The 14,413-nt window shown below is 52.4% G+C and overlaps 3 protein-coding genes across 6 annotated transcripts in view; 2 read left to right on the forward strand and 1 right to left on the reverse strand.

Moving 5' to 3' along the window:
- Positions 1-92: 92 nt before the first annotated feature.
- On the forward strand, positions 93-6,928 carry DUOXA2 (dual oxidase maturation factor 2). Of its 3 annotated transcripts, XR_012373613.1 has the most exons (7): positions 93-538; positions 1,629-1,686; positions 1,969-2,103; positions 2,359-2,572; positions 2,860-3,074; positions 3,409-3,783; positions 6,627-6,928. XR_012373613.1 is itself a non-coding variant. In XM_025884344.2 (6 exons), the coding sequence occupies exons 1-6, from the start codon at positions 392-394 to the stop codon at positions 3,600-3,602; spliced, it is 963 nt and encodes a 320-aa protein (XP_025740129.1). In that variant the 5' UTR covers positions 93-391; the 3' UTR covers positions 3,603-3,811. The 3 variants fall into 3 exon arrangements, 2 of the variants coding, with proteins under 2 accessions (XP_025740129.1, XP_073733042.1); XM_025884344.2 differs by lacking the exon at positions 6,627-6,928 and having other exon boundaries at positions 3,409-3,811; XM_073876941.1 differs by lacking the exons at positions 1,969-2,103; positions 6,627-6,928 and having other exon boundaries at positions 105-538; positions 3,409-3,811.
- Positions 4,788-7,664, reverse strand: DUOXA1 (dual oxidase maturation factor 1). Of its 2 annotated transcripts, XM_025884342.1 has the most exons (6): positions 7,518-7,664; positions 7,120-7,177; positions 6,645-6,779; positions 6,214-6,427; positions 5,749-5,966; positions 4,788-5,044 (listed from the first exon to the last, which is right to left on the reverse strand). In XM_025884342.1, the coding sequence occupies exons 1-6, from the start codon at positions 7,662-7,664 to the stop codon at positions 4,788-4,790; spliced, it is 1,029 nt and encodes a 342-aa protein (XP_025740127.1). The 2 variants fall into 2 exon arrangements, with proteins under 2 accessions (XP_025740127.1, XP_025740128.1); XM_025884343.1 differs by lacking the exon at positions 6,645-6,779.
- Positions 7,665-13,795: 6,131 nt separating this feature from the next.
- DUOX1 (dual oxidase 1) overlaps positions 13,796-14,413 on the forward strand; it is a 32,111-nt gene continuing 31,493 nt past the window's right edge. The window contains 1 exon segment of the mRNA XM_025884142.2: positions 13,796-13,863. The gene's annotated coding sequence lies outside the window, so the exon portion shown is untranslated.

Here is a 14,413-nt window from a genome sequence, read left to right on the forward strand (position 1 = left end):
GTAGCCTCCACCTTTCATTTGCAAGATCTCTTCCCAACCGCACCCAGCTGTCAAGCCCTGACATCCACCCAACGACCTACCCAGGCTGCTATAAAAGGGCTCCAGGTCCTGCACACTTCCAAACACAGAGCCGTAAAAGTAACTGGCTATAGCCAGTGAGAAATAATTCCTCTCTCCCGCCTACCCAACCCTGCCTGGGCCAACCCAGAGCACTTGAAGGCAGCCAGCCGCTGCGCTTCCTTAGGGGCGAGTTGAGCAACTCAGACTTGACCAGCCCATTAAGTCCTGTCCAAGAACACAGGGGACCGGCTAAGGAGAAGTGGGACCTGGGGTCGGTTGCCAGGTTCACACTTTTCCCTCTCCAGCGGACCCAGCTTGGCACAGTTGCAGCATGACTCTGTGGAACGGCGAGCTGCCTTTCTACCCCCAGCCCCGGCATGCCCCAGGCTACAGCGTCCCATTGCTCATCGTCATTCTGGTGTTCTTGGCCTTGGCCGCCAGCTTCCTGCTCATCTTGCCTGGGATCCGTGGTCACTCGGTAAGGGGGTGCTAGATGCTAGGGCTTGAGGGTCATGGGCAGCTTGTCTCTGGAAGACCTAGGACAGGTAATACTGTAACAAGGGCTTCCACGAATAGTCAGACGAAACGCTGAACCAGGGGAGCATAGGTGGAGGAGACCCAGAAGTCTGGGGGCAGCCAGCACCGCTCCCTGCCCGGGGACTGGGAGAGAGGGAGGCCCTGTATAAGACATTCTAGAGACTGAACCCACCTGAATCATCCAGGAGGCTGCTGCGGCGAGTGGGTGCCCAGTCCAGTAATCCTGGGGCTAATTCTAGTCTTCACATGCTGCTAGAGTCTCCCTCCTCTCCTCAGACTGTGGCTGCACTCCAGTCTTAGCCTTCAGGTGATGACCAGTGGACCAAGAGCTGAGAATGCTGTGTTTCACTAGTGTGCTGGGTTGAGATGCATGTGTATGGGTGCTCCCATCCTAAGGACTCGGGGACTCCCACAAATGATTCGAAGTTGTAACAGACTGGGTACTTGTCCTTGGACCACCCCCCCTTCTCCCAGAACCTAAGTTGTTTTTCCAGTCTAGGAGTACCTGGCCTCCCTGAGTCTCCATCTGTGTCGGTTGCCTTGGGAAACTGGTGCACCTAGGAATATCTGAGAGGCTGCATTCCTACCTCCTCTATGACAGGACCCTGGGGCTGCGCTCTCCTAGGGGAGGTGACCCCAGCCTGGTACTTCTGGACTCACTGAGCCTCATCATAGTAGTGACTTGAGTAGCTGGCAAGACCAGGACCAGGAGCCAGATAGCTGGGGGAGTGAAGGTGATATGACAACACCAGGCAGGGAGCCAGGTTGCAGGGTGGACTGGGAAATGGGGCTAGGGAGGCAGAAGTGCATGGCTAGAAAACATCAGAAATGCCAGTGGCTCAGAGGGATTTGCACAAAAAGCAAGACAGACTTTAGCTTTAAAACGTCAGGAATGTAACTCGGAAAAGGGTGTGGGGCAAGAGGGTACAGTTGCAGGGGCACTAAAGATCTAGGTGGCATGGGGTCAAGGGAGGTCTTGGGGACTCTAGTTGGGCAGTTATCAGACCTGACCCAGGTGCTTGTTCCTGCAGCGCTGGTTCTGGCTGGTGAGAGTTCTTCTCAGTCTGTTCATAGGCGCGGAAATTGTGGGTGAGTGTGTGGTGCTGCAGATGGGGAAAGGACCTGGGGTGAGGATGGAGGTGGGCAGAGGGCACCTGGGAAAATGGAGATTTGGGGGTTGTTTCCTGCTCTTTCTTCCCATTCTTCAGCTCTTTCTAGTGCCCACTCTTCCACCCTTACCGTATATACCACCTTGGACCTCTAGACCCTCCATCTCTCTGCACAGTGTGCTACCTGCCATCACCACTCTCCTCATTCCATCTCCCCAATGCTCTCCCTAACCCTCCCCCCACACTGTGTCTCTCCCCACAGCCGTGCACTTTAGCGCACAATGGTCAGTGGGTGGGATGAACACCAACACATCCTACAAGGCCTTCAGTGCAGCAAGGCTCAGCGCTCACGTCGGTCTCCACGTCGGCCTGGGGGGAATTAATATTACACTCACAGGTGAGGGGGCTGGGGCAAAGTGAACTTCTGGATTGGCAGACCCCATGGCTGGGGGGGGGGGTGTGGCAGGGGCAGCTGGAGGAAATCTCCGACCCCACGGGCTCGAAGAGTTTTTATTTCTCACGGATCCGTGTTTTCCGCAACTGCTGCCAAACCTCATGTCTCTCACACCTCTCCTTTCCTACGCGCGCTAGCTTAGTTTCGGTGTCCCGGGTTGTGCGCAGCTCCACGACCCCGGCCGCCCTCCCTTCGCAGGGACCCCGGTGCAGCAGCTGAACGAGACCATAGACTACAACGAGCACTTCAACTGGCGTCTGGGTGAGAACTATGCCGAGGAGTACTCGGAGGCCCTGGAAAAGGGGCTGCCGGATCCAGTTCTCTACTTGGCGGAGAAGTTCACCCCGAGCAGCCCCTGCGGGCTCTACCGCCAGTACCGCCTGGCGGGACACTACGCGTCCGCCACGCTGTGGTGAGCGCTGGAGGGAAGGCACCTGTGAGTGAGGGAGTGTCGGCGCGGGGGCGTGTGAGCCAGAGGATGTGAGGTATAGTTACAGCCCTATGGTGCGGGGAGTGAGAATTAACTGCTCAGACGGTCGGAACCCAGAGAGCCCCAGCAAAGCCTGGGAGTCGGCTACTCGGCTGGAAGGTTCCCTTGCGCCTTCGCCGTCCCAGCCCCGGCTTTCGTTCTGGGGTAGGGACACAGAGCAAGCGAGGCTGGGGAAAGCCAGCTCACAGTGCGGCGGGTCCCCTCCGCAGGGTGGCGTTCTGCTTCTGGCTCCTCTCCAACGCGCTGCTCTCCATGCCGGTCCCGCTCTACGGAGGCCTGGCGCTCATGACCACCGGCACCTTCACGCTCTTCTCCATCTTCGCCTTCGCCTCCATCTCCCGCGTGCCGCTCTGCCCGCTCCGCCTCGGCTCCTCCACGCTCGTCACTCACTACGGCGCCGCCTTTTGGGTCACCCTGGCCACCGGTGAGGACCAAGGGGGCGGATTCTGGGAGGCTGGGCGTGGGAGCTTATGTGTGTTTTTCCCGTTTGCAAAATGAGTTCACATATATTATCTAATTTGCTCCTCTTAATAGTTCCTAGAAGCAGGCAGTTATGCCCATTTTACAGATGAGGCCAGGGGCTTCTGAAGGGTTCGGTGGCTTGCCCCAGTTAGCACGTAATCCATATTAGAGGTCTTTCTGCCGTGTGGGTTGGGGGAGGAAATGCTAGGGGTAGCCCCCAGGAGATGGAGGGGGGCAGGCCAGGTTCTGGCTTGGAGCCCTGACTACCCTGTTTCTTTCTGTCCGCGCCACCGCAGGCATCCTGTGCCTCCTCCTCGGAGTGGCGGTGGTGAGTCTCCACTACTCTCGACCCAGCGCTCTCCGCACCTTCTTGGACGGAAGTGTCAAGGACTGTGGTAGCCAGGCGAAAAGGAACTTGTCTCTCATCCTGAACAACCCACTGCATAAGCAGTTCGGAGCCCTGGACTTAACGAATAGTACTAACCTTTGAGGGTTATTCAACCTCGGACTCCTAACCCCGCCTCGGCCCCCTGCAGGCCGGGTAGCAATACCTGCTGGGCTCAGGCCAGGAGAGCTAGCTCCAGGAGGGTCACTGCGCCGCGGGCGCAGGGAAAAGCAGGCGGCCTCAGACGTGCCACACGCCTGCGCCCGGGGAAAAAGGGTCTCCCAAGGTGAGCTGTAAATAAATCCTTTTTCTTTTTCTTTTTTTCTTAAACTTGTTTCTATTACATTCAATGGCTTTTCCAAGCTTGGGGAATATGAGTCCTCGGCCGACTTCCCTGGGTTGGAAGCATTTGCTCTGTCTTGCCACAAAGCTCTGGGAGAGGGGCGCCCTCTAGTGAGCCCAAAGGAGAACCCTCCGGAGCCAGCATCTTCCTGAGCTGCCCCAGGCAGATGACAGGTAGCAGTGACCAGACAGGTCAACCTCCCATTGGCTCAGCTGAGTGGGAGGGAATGGCATTCCTGAGGTCATTTACTAACTCCAGTTTATTCACTAACTAAGAGGTAGTGTCCAAGGGCCAAGGTAGTTGTCAGCAAGGCATAAAAATGTAAATCCTGGGATTTTTTTTTTTTTTTTTTAGGTTCTTGGCAAGACCTACAATCTTATTTGGCAAATTTGAGAATTGAAGCTTAAGCTTAAAGATAATGTAGCACACTTAGTTAATATTAGACCTGGGACAAGAAGTTTGGTTTCTTCTGCTGCCCAGGGCTTTCATTGTATCAGGAGATCACACAAGTAAAAGAAGAACAAAAGGGACCCAGGGAAAAGGAAAATAAGAGGTACAGAGGGATGAGGGGGACTACATGGGAATCACACAGTAACCCCCCCCCACACACACAATATAGATGAAGCTGAGTTTCAATAAATGGCCCCTCAAAGAGGCGAGGCATCAAGGGAAGGCAGGGTTGCTGTGCAGAAATGGGCAGCACCTGCTTGGTCTTAACATGGAGACAGGGTTGATAGGCAGCCCCAATGTCTGTTTAGCATATTAGGGCTTTTTGTTTTTGTTTTTACATCAATAGAAAGAGGCTGTTTTTCCTACTCCACCTGCAGATTGGGGCTGGGGACAGATTGGATTCAACCCATGCTGCAGTCAGTTCTGGCAGGTTTATGGGGCTCCAGTGAGACCTGCAACCAGATTAGAAGTCCAGGTGTCCACCAGGGAGAAGAACCTTATAGGGCACAGTCAGGCTCTCTGTGATGCTCCTCCTTACACCATGCCTCAGAAGAAGCCTCTGACAGAGGAATGTCCTGGGGCTCAGGACCCTCAGCTGTGGACCGGTATCTGGGGCTCAGGAGTCCCCCTTCCTCAGGATTCCACTCCAGTGAAGGATCCTTCCCCGTACTCTGGTTGAAGAAGGCCTTCAGCCTTTGGGGCTGCATCCTGTGGGCCACTGCCATGGCCAGGCCGAGCAGCATACAAAGCAGTCCTGGGAATGAGAAAACAGGTGTCCCGCCTTGGTGATAGTAATGCCCTCCCAAGGACATCTTCTCCCAAGAGCATCAGAACAACTCAAAGAGAATCACTGGTATCCCTGTTTCAGGGCAACTTGGGCTCAGAGCAGTGACGGACTTAGGGTCGTACGGCTGGTGTGGCTCTGTTGTCCTGAGTTTTGGACTCTAAGCCCAGTGCTCTTTGCATTACATCTCAGAAGAGAGAGAGAGAGAGAGAGAAAAGAGAACTCTGAAAACAGAGAACCTGGGGGAAGGGCAGAGCACAGAGGAGGAGGCATGAGAAAGGGCATGAGAGAAGAGGAGAAGAAATTGCAGGACAATTTAAGGCTATGTGAGGCAGAGAAAGAGAAGGAAAGAGAAGGAATGGGGGGCACAGAGAAGAGTGTTTGGGGGAAGTGGGCAGGAACATAAGACTGGAAGATTTAGGAAAGAGCTGGGTGAAGAGAGAGTTAGGGGATGAGGGAAATGACAGAGACAGAAGACACGGGGAGTAGGCATCTATGGAGGGGAGGCAGGTGGAACTGGGGAGATAAAACCCAGAGATGAGTGATGTAAGAGGGATGGGGCTTTAATGAGAGGAAAGGCATCCTGGTCCCCAGAGGCAGATCCTTAACCCCCACTAATATGGTGGTCCCTGGCCCTAAGCCTTCCGGTGTCTGTCTTCAGGGCTGCACCTCACCTGTGGTCAATGTGATCCAGAAGGCAGGCCCATGGTGAGTGTGCAGCGTAGCAGTACCCAGGTGCAGGGCACAGGGTGGTGTGAGTGATGTGGCCGTGGAGAACAAGAGCAGTCCCAACAGCTGGAAGAGGCCCGTGGCCAGCAGCATGTGGCCACCATAGACCAGCACGGGCATGGACAGCATCACATTGGCCAGCAGCCAGCAGAGGAATGCTACCCTGGAGAGCCAGGACCCAGTGAAGGCTGGCCTGGACACCTCTACTTGGAAGGGCCCAGGTGGAGGCTCAGGGACCCAAGAATACCCCAAAGATGTGAGATAGGGATTTTTGCCTATAGGTTTCCCAACCAAGCACTGTGGGGCTGGTGCCACCCTGTCCCACCAGGGATTTCCACATAGGTGGAGGAAAGATGGGTAGAAACTCCATTCCTGGGTCTAGGCCAGCAGGGCCTCCATCCCACCCTCACCAGAGCATGGCTGAGGTGTAGTGTCCCGCCAGGCGGTACTGGCCATGCAGACCACATGGACTGTTCGGGGTGAACTTCTCAGCCAGGTAGAGCACGGGGTCTGGCAGCCCCTTCTCCATTGCCTTTGTATACTCCTCAGCATAGTTCTTGCCTAGGCGCCAGGTGAACTCCTCATTGTAATTGATGGTCTCATTCAGCTGCTGCACTGGGGTTCCTGGGGAATAGGGCAGTTGTGCTCAGCAGGAACCCAAGGACCAGAGTGGGCATTTGCCTGGGTAGGGGCTCATCACATTGGGCAGAGGGACAGGAGCTGGTCTCAGTCTCTGGAAATATCCCTTCCTACCACCCCCCCCCCATCCTGTAGATCCCAATTAGATCCCAAAGACACAGCAGAATCTTCTCCTCCCTCACAGGTAAGAGCCATCCCTCACCTTTGAGTGTAATGTTGACTCCTCCCAGACCAACCCGCAGCCCCACATCAGCGCTGATCCGTTCGGAACTGAAGGCTTTGTATGATGTGTTGGTGCTGACCTGGCCCACGAACCACTCAGAACTGAAATTCACAGCTGGGGTGGGGAGTTGGACATATGGGAACTCAGGAAGGTCCAGGCATTCCTGGGTTAGAGTCAGAAGGAAAGCTACACGGGGTCTAGGTCTGTTTTGCTCATAACTGTGTATCTGTTAACTAGCTCAGGGTCTGGCTCATGGTTAGTTTGGCAACAGTATGTTTGCCCAAGATGAATAAAGTGGTCAGAATCCAAGATTTCCTTTGGTGACAGTCTGCTTATGCCCCTTCCTCCCGTCCCTCTCCCGAAGCAGAAGATGCCATGAGGAAACACAGAGAGGACAGGTTGACTGCTGAGGGAACCAGATAGGACAGAGGCAGTTGACCAGGATTATACTCACCCAGGATCACAGCCCCGATGAATAAGCTGGTCACCACCCGCAACAGCCAGAACAGCCTCTGAGTCACAGGGTGGGTGGGTTTAGAAGGAACACCCTCCTTCCAAATCCACCCTTAGTCTTTCCAGACTTGGGTGTGTGTGGTGGTGGTAGGGGGGTGTTCTAAAACTGAGGTCACTTGGTCAGTTGTGATCAAAGTGTCTGGCATGTAATAGGTGCTCAATTATTATCCATTGAATCAATGAGTAGGGAACTCCCTCCTGGGGGTGCCAGTGGGGGACACTTTCTCAGGATTGGAGTCTCTTTCCTGAATCTGGTTGTAGCCAGAGAGTCTGGCCCCCTCACCTTGAGGCCAAGATCTCTCTGGGGCTGGGGTCTCCAGGGCTGGGCTTGTTTCTCACCATCTTGCCCCGAATGCCAGGCAGGATGATGATGAAGGTGACCAGTGCGGTCACAAAGATGGCAATGACGACGGCCAAGGTGGTGTCCACTGGGAAGATCGGCTTGTGGCCCACATAGAAGGGGAATGTGTGTCCCAAAGTAGCCATTTTGCTGGGGTTGTGCAGGGGAGGCGTATGCTGTAGGACAATAGATGTGTATGTCTAGGTGCCAGGCACTGTTCTTAGTGCTGAAGATACAGCAGAGCATAAACCAGACCGCGTCCCTCATCTCTGGAGCTCACCAGATGATACCGCTCCTGCCATTCGGCTGCCCCTCTGCCATTCATCTCCATACGTTTTTTGTTGTTGTTGTAGTTGTTGTTTTAAAGATTTTTTTTTATTTGTTAACACAGAGAGGGAGACAGCAAGAGAGGGAACACAGGCAGGGAGAGTGGGAGAGGGAGAAGCAGGCTTCCTGCCGAGAAGGGAGCCCAATGTGGGACTCGATCCCAGGACCCTGGGATCATGACCTGAGCCGAAGGCAGACGCTTAGCGACTGAGCCACCCAGGTGCCCACATCTCCATACGTTTTGACTGTGAGGGAACGAGGGTCTTGGCAATCAGTCTCTGTGGCCCCATGCTCCTTTCCTAACCCGTAGGTCCCCTAAATCAGGGCCACAACCACCCTCGAGGCTTCTCTGCTTCCTCTGGGACTGTCTTAGGAAATATAATTCTCTTTTATCTTTCTCAGGCCTCCAGCACAATCAGACAGATCACAGGACATAAAAAGACCTATGTTTACTATCAAGTGAAGGCATAAGGGTGAAAGATGGTACAGATTACAACAAGTTGGCTTTCCTTCTCAGTCCCCAAAGGAACAAAAGCCAGACAGCTCTGCTAAGTATCTAATCCAACTACATTCCCAGTCCTGGCACTCCTCGCACCGGTCTGTCCAGCTTTCTCAAGCACCCTGGCTCCTGCTCTGGCAACTCTAGAATAAACAAAATTGAGTTCACTTCATCTTACAGTCGATGAACCCAGCTCTACCAATATCCCTGTGTGCGATCTGCACTGGGGCCTTGGTTTGCCTGGGAGGCTCCATTATTTACAGTCTGACCTGGTAGTGTCTTGTTAAGCGATGCAGTGAAACAGTAAGTTTGGAGTTGTGCAGCTCTGTGTCTGAATTCTGCCTCTGCCTCTTGCAAGTTATTTGGCCCCTACAGAGACTTGGTTTTACTACAAAATAGGAATGATAATGTCTACCTTGCGGGGTCATTGTGAGTATGAAACAAGATTGTGTGTGTAAAGTGCTAAGAATAATACCTGAAACAGAGTGACATCAATAGATGGGAAACAGGGGACATTTTATTACTCCACTTATCTCTCTGTCCAATCCTTCTTGGAGGGAACCCTGGGCTAGAATCAGTTCTGGGTCCAGTTCTAGTTCTTCACTAATTTTAAAACATTGGGCAGTCAAATGACAACCTCCCTGGCCCTTGGTTTCCTCATCTGCAATTGGATATGATGATCTCCAGGTCCCCTCTAGTTCTAAATTCTGTGATTCTTCTATAATACCTTGTGGAAGACTCCCAGCCTTCCACTCTTCTCCTAGGCCGGGCCACCTCCTATGCTATCTCTGGGGGTAGCATAGTGTGAAGACAGACAGTTTGAATTTTTAATCCTGTCTTTTGGACAAATCACATAACCTCTGAGTCTCAGTTTTCATGTGGAGTTTTGCTTTTTTTCTTAACTCTTCAATTCTTCCATTCCAGAGGAACGGGTATCTCTTTTCCTCCTGGACTCTCACTCCAGTCCTGTCTGACCTTTCTCATTAGTCATTCCCTTTCTTTTTTACAACTTTTCAGCTTCTCTTTCTCTGCTGGCTCCTTCTTCCAAGGATATGTGTAAATTTCTCCCATCTTAGGAACACAAAGAGAAGGGACTGTCTCCCTTGAACTTCTTAGTTCCTTCCAGCTCCTGCCTTATCCCACTCTCTCCCCTCTTCACAGCCAGGCTTTCTGGAAGAATAGACTATGTTGGTGTTTTCACTGTTTTATCTCCTCAACCCATTGCAATCTGGCTTCTCTCTTGGGCCTCCATGATACTATGCTCTCCTGGGTCTCCTGCCTTTGGCCATTCCTTTTGTGGCTCCTTTGCTAGTCCTTCCTCCTTCTGACATATTTCTGTTTCCCAGGAGTCTGTCTTGGCTTTTTTCTTCTAGCACTCTTCCTGAGTCCCTAGGTAAACTCATCTATTCCCATGGCTGATGCATCTCAAATCTATGTTTCCAGGTAGACCTCTTACCTGGGCTCCAAACACAAAAGGTCCAATTACCGCACTGACATTTTCACTTGGCCTTCACATGGATGCCTCGGATTTAACAGGTCCCACACTGAAGTCACTGTCTCTGCTCTGCTTTTTATTCTGTTTTCTTTGTCTCTTTGGTGGCATCACCATTGTACCAATAAAATAAATCAGAAAGCTAGACCATCTGACCTCCTAAACATTTCTTGAAGCCATCCATGCATTTCCTTCCCTACTGCCCTAGTTCAGCCTCATTCTATCTTGCCTGGTGGCAGAACATTTTTTTTTTCTAACAAGCAAATATAATCATTTTACTTCTTTGCTCTAGGTAAAGTCTAACCTCACAATCACATCCAAAATCCCCTATAATCTGATCTCACCTACCATTGCATCTCTATCTTTGGCCCAGCCTAATCTCCAGCCACACTCAATTATTGACTTCTCCCTGAATCTGACATGCTCTTTCAAGTCTTCCTGCCTCTGTACAGGCTATTTCCTTTGCCTGGAATGCTCTTACCCCTTAGCAAACACCTTTTCACCCTTCAAGTCTCAGCTCATGTTACCCCCTCTGTGAATTTTCCTCTGAAACCATTGGGCCAGTGTGGATGTTCCCACCTCTAATATTCTGATTGCGTTTTGAATATACCTCCACGATCACAATAATTACACTGTATTATAATTATTTGAATATCAATCTCCCCGTTAGCTTCTAATCTCCATCTTTGAATCCCCTGCATGTAGCATATACTAATTAGTCTATGGGTTGAATGAACGAATATATGAATGAGTTCCTCTCCCTGCCGGTAGCATCTTCTATTTCACACACAAGAGGGAGCTATGCTCCCTCTGTGCTCTAGACAGTATTAAACTCTCATTCAACATTAATTGTCACAAATATAGGGCTAAGGATTGGGCAGGAAAGGATTTGACCAACCCTGCTCATTTTTAGTGCTTTCACAAAATTTTCAGAGGGCCTCTTCCAATAGTTGGAATCCAAAGCATGAGTGTTCATGTTTAACTGAATCTGAAACATATATTTCAACTCTAGCTAAAGATAAATAAGAACGTGTGGATTAAGGTATCTTTTATAATATGTGATATGATATTTATTTTATTTATTGGCCTAACAATTTTTTATCAATGACACCTAGACTGAAGCCATTACAATTGTGATGGAAGGCTATATTTTTTAGAAAAGGCTATAAAATGTAGAATATCTTGGGTAATAAGGTAGGAAGATAAAGCAGGTTTACTGATACTATGAATACATGTTATATGCTAAAATTTCAAAAACAAATATTTGCAATATAAGCAGATAATAATGTAATGTATTTGGGTTAGCGTTAGATGTTAGCATTATTCCTACATATATTTTAATGGGAGGTTATAAAATATTTTACAAGAATGGCTCATCTCTATTAACATGGTGCTTCAAAGAAACACTAACAAAAGGCTCTCTAAGTACAAAAGAACAACGTTAACTTATTTCCAATTCTCCAGAATATTTATTTAAGATGACTAAAGAAAAAAGATAGTTGGGAATAAAATTCATCTTCTTTAATTTCTTCTTGCTTAACTTAATGAATTCGGTTTTCCTTAATCTACATCGCCTAATCTAAAGTTAATTTTGGATGACCCTGATCCAAAATTAGTTTTAATTATTAAGGTAACAGGCCTCCTGCATGAAGTGGTGGGACTGAAATGAAAGTCTTTTTGCCCAGCCATCCTGCTTTTCCTACAAAGCTTGTAGTTTCCCTCGGGAACATCTTCCTCCTTGGCTTGCCAAGGAGGTTCTGACAGTGGAATTTCTTCCAACCTGAGAAAAATCTCTTGTCAGTCTTCACTCACTTCTCCCCTAGCTCACCACCACAACTGACGGATATACACAACGGACACTGATATAAATAAGACAAGATACAGTCAGACATACACCTACAATTTCACGTAAACATAAATATTGACACAAAAAGAAAGTAGCTCTCAGTAACATAAAGAACTAGATACACAAGCCCTCAGTCAGAGGCCCCAGTGACAAAACTGAAGTGCTTTCTCAATGGGTTGGGTCAATCCCCACGCTTTCTCCCTGGCCTGGAGAAGGGAGGGCCACTCTTTTCCCTTTCTGAACTCCCTTAAAATACTGAAGCATTTCTAATGCTCAGTTGTGTTTCAGACACAGTTACCTAACCCTTACCTATCTCAGGTTGAAGTGGGGTTCCTGTGTGTGTATGAGGGGTGGGCAAGAAATAAAGTTACACATCTTTAAGAAAATTCAGCCTAGTACAGGGTCTTCAGCATTCAAAGTTGTCACATGCTTTCTTAGTGCTCTGTGGCCCCTCTTGTAGCCTCCCTCTGCCCACCTCCCCCATCTTCTGGAACCCAGAAAGACTCCTAATTCTCTACAAAGGAGGGGGAATGCGTGACATGGCTGGAGTTGCCACGAGCTCTGATTGATGATACACAGCTACTAGAATGTAATATTTTGTTTCTTTGGTTGGGGTTGATCCCATTCAAAGTTTACAGCTCTGGCTGCCTACAGGGACCCTGTCAGGCACTCCTGTCCCAGCCTCTTCTCATCAAGAAGGCGTGTGGACATGTGTATGTGTGTTGTTGCACCGAGGAAAGAATTAAGGGTTGAAGAAATAGAAGATCTGAGGAGTGGGTTGAGGCAGGAGTACCCAGTAAGGGCTGGGGTGAGTAGGGAGCCCGGGGGTGCTGAATCATGCAAGTCAAACTATCTAGGCTCCAGGTAAGCCGAGATAAGGAGTCCGTGTCTGTAAACCTAGTGGCATTTATGGATGGCCTCCTCTTAATTTCTTATCAAGCTCCCTTTGAGGAACTCCCACTTGATCTAAACTTGCCCTGGGGGGACGCGGGAACCCGCGGGGCAGTGGCGGCACTCTAACGTCCCCTTCAAAACCCTCCGACCGCACCGACCCCAGCAGCCTCATCCCCGCCACTCACACCCGGACCACCATTTCCTACCTTCGCGTCTCGCAAACGACGCGTGCGTGGCAGCCCTCGCCGCTCGCCTCGTCCTTGTGGAACCTCACAAGCAGCGCTCCTGGGGGTGGGATTAGGGCGGGAACCGGGTCCAGACGTTCTGTCCCCGAAAGGGCACTGCCTTTCTCTCGGCGGAGCCCGCTTCCCACCCCACTCTTCTGCTAATGCACTGAAGGACCCGGCTTCGACCGGACAAACCGGGTCCCGGGTGCTTCCCCGCCCACCCTTGCAAGTCGCTCTCAACCTTCTCAGACCGCACCCGAGGCTCCGAGGCGCTGCCTCCCGTCCTCGGCCTGGGACAGAGGAAGGACGGCGCGCAAGAGCCGTCCCCTCCGCAGCCATCCCCCCGACCCCCCATTCCTCCTGCCCCCTGCCCCCTGCCCCCTGCCCAGAACCCCGAGCGGCTCCGGCACAAACCTAGCGATGCAGTCCGGGGACCGGCGGGGCGCGGGCGGGCCTCGAGCGGGCCTCGAGCGCGGGAGACCCCGAGAGCTCACGAGGAACCCTGCGCGGGGAGGGGTGGTTGCCACAGACTCTTTCAGGGTCTTAGGACGAGGGCCTCGCTTGGACGCCTGGCCTGGTCTGCCGGCATTGATCTATCCTCTTGGTCTTGGAGCCCAGCTCCGAAGGTGTGGAGAGTTTGGGGGGGGGGCCTCCCCGGCCCCCCCGCACCCGCTCGGCCTCCCGCCCACACCCCAGCCCCGGCCGACTTGCCCTTTTCGCTGTCCAAGTGGCCGCACTAGCCGAACCCTCGCCAGGGACCGGACAGATCCCCGGCCTGAGCCCTGCGAGCCGGCGCCGTCTCACCTGGCGCGTCCCGGTCCCCTCGGAGCACCTCGGCGGGTCCCCGGCGCGCCCGCGGGTATCCCGCCCCACTCCGCCCCGCCCCGCCCCGCCCCGCCCCGCCTTAGAACCGGGCGGTGCGGTCTCTTCTTCACCGCCAGCCCCGCCCGCCCCGCGCACAGCCGCGGGGAAAGCCGGCCGGGAGCGGGCGTCGCGGCCCCGCTGCGAGCCGGGAGGGAGCCAATCCGCTCTCCGGGGTCGAGGGACGCCGCGGCCACAGGTCAGACCCAGCAGGGCTTCTCCGGCCCGCGGACCTAGGCGCTCCGGGGGAGGGAGGGAGCTCCACTCGCGTGGCTTCGGTGGAGTGTGCCCCAGCTCGGCCACGCTTTCTGAGGGAAGGGGAATTCTAGCCCTGGCCCCCATGCGCCTCCGTTATTAGCCTGACGCTAAAATGGAGCCGGTTCAGGCCTATTCCTCCCCCACCCCACCACCAAATTTTCAGGTTCTTGGAGAACTGGGAGTGTTGGGTGACCTAGTTTGCTTGGGCCTAAAGGATCTCTCTGGAGTTCTTCCTGACACAAGCACATGACGCCAGGGAGGGAACTTTGGGCTTTTAGACTCCAGGCTGCCCCTCCCCTCAACCTTCCCTTGGGACCAGGTTGGAATCCCTATGGCCTTGGCTTATATTTCCCCCACCCCAGGGTCATCACTGAAGGACTTCAGGCTGGAAAAGTAGCCATGTGGGGCAAGAACAAGGTAGGCCTGTGTTCTCTCCCTGGTTCTGCCGCTGCCTGGGGCTTCACTGCCCTGTCATAAGGTTATGCTTTCCA

Source organism: Callorhinus ursinus, unplaced genomic scaffold (assembly GCF_003265705.2).
Source record: "Callorhinus ursinus isolate GAN/ISIS: 27379988/994484 unplaced genomic scaffold, GSC_fseal_2.0 scaffold25, whole genome shotgun sequence".
NCBI lineage: Eukaryota > Metazoa > Chordata > Mammalia > Carnivora > Otariidae > Callorhinus > Callorhinus ursinus.

Excerpts from the sequence above, each read along its gene's own strand:
- DUOXA2 (XM_025884344.2), top strand. The coding sequence starts at position 392 with ATGACTCTGTGGAACGGCGAGCTGCCTTTCTACCCCCAGCCCCGGCAT. Across the intron at positions 2,573-2,859 it reads TACGCGTCCGCCACGCTGTG|GGTGGCGTTCTGCTTCTGGC; the intron begins GTGAGCGCTGGA and ends TCCCCTCCGCAG. Across the intron at positions 3,075-3,408 it reads TTGGGTCACCCTGGCCACCG|GCATCCTGTGCCTCCTCCTC; the intron begins GTGAGGACCAAG and ends GCGCCACCGCAG.
- DUOXA1 (XM_025884342.1), bottom strand. The coding sequence starts at position 7,664 with ATGGCTACTTTGGGACACACATTCCCCTTCTATGTGGGCCACAAGCCG. Across the intron at positions 6,428-6,644 it reads AGTCAACATTACACTCAAAG|GAACCCCAGTGCAGCAGCTG; the intron begins GTGAGGGATGGC and ends CCTATTCCCCAG. Across the intron at positions 5,045-5,748 it reads CTGGATCACATTGACCACAG|GACTGCTTTGTATGCTGCTC; the intron begins GTGAGGTGCAGC and ends TCTCATTCCCAG.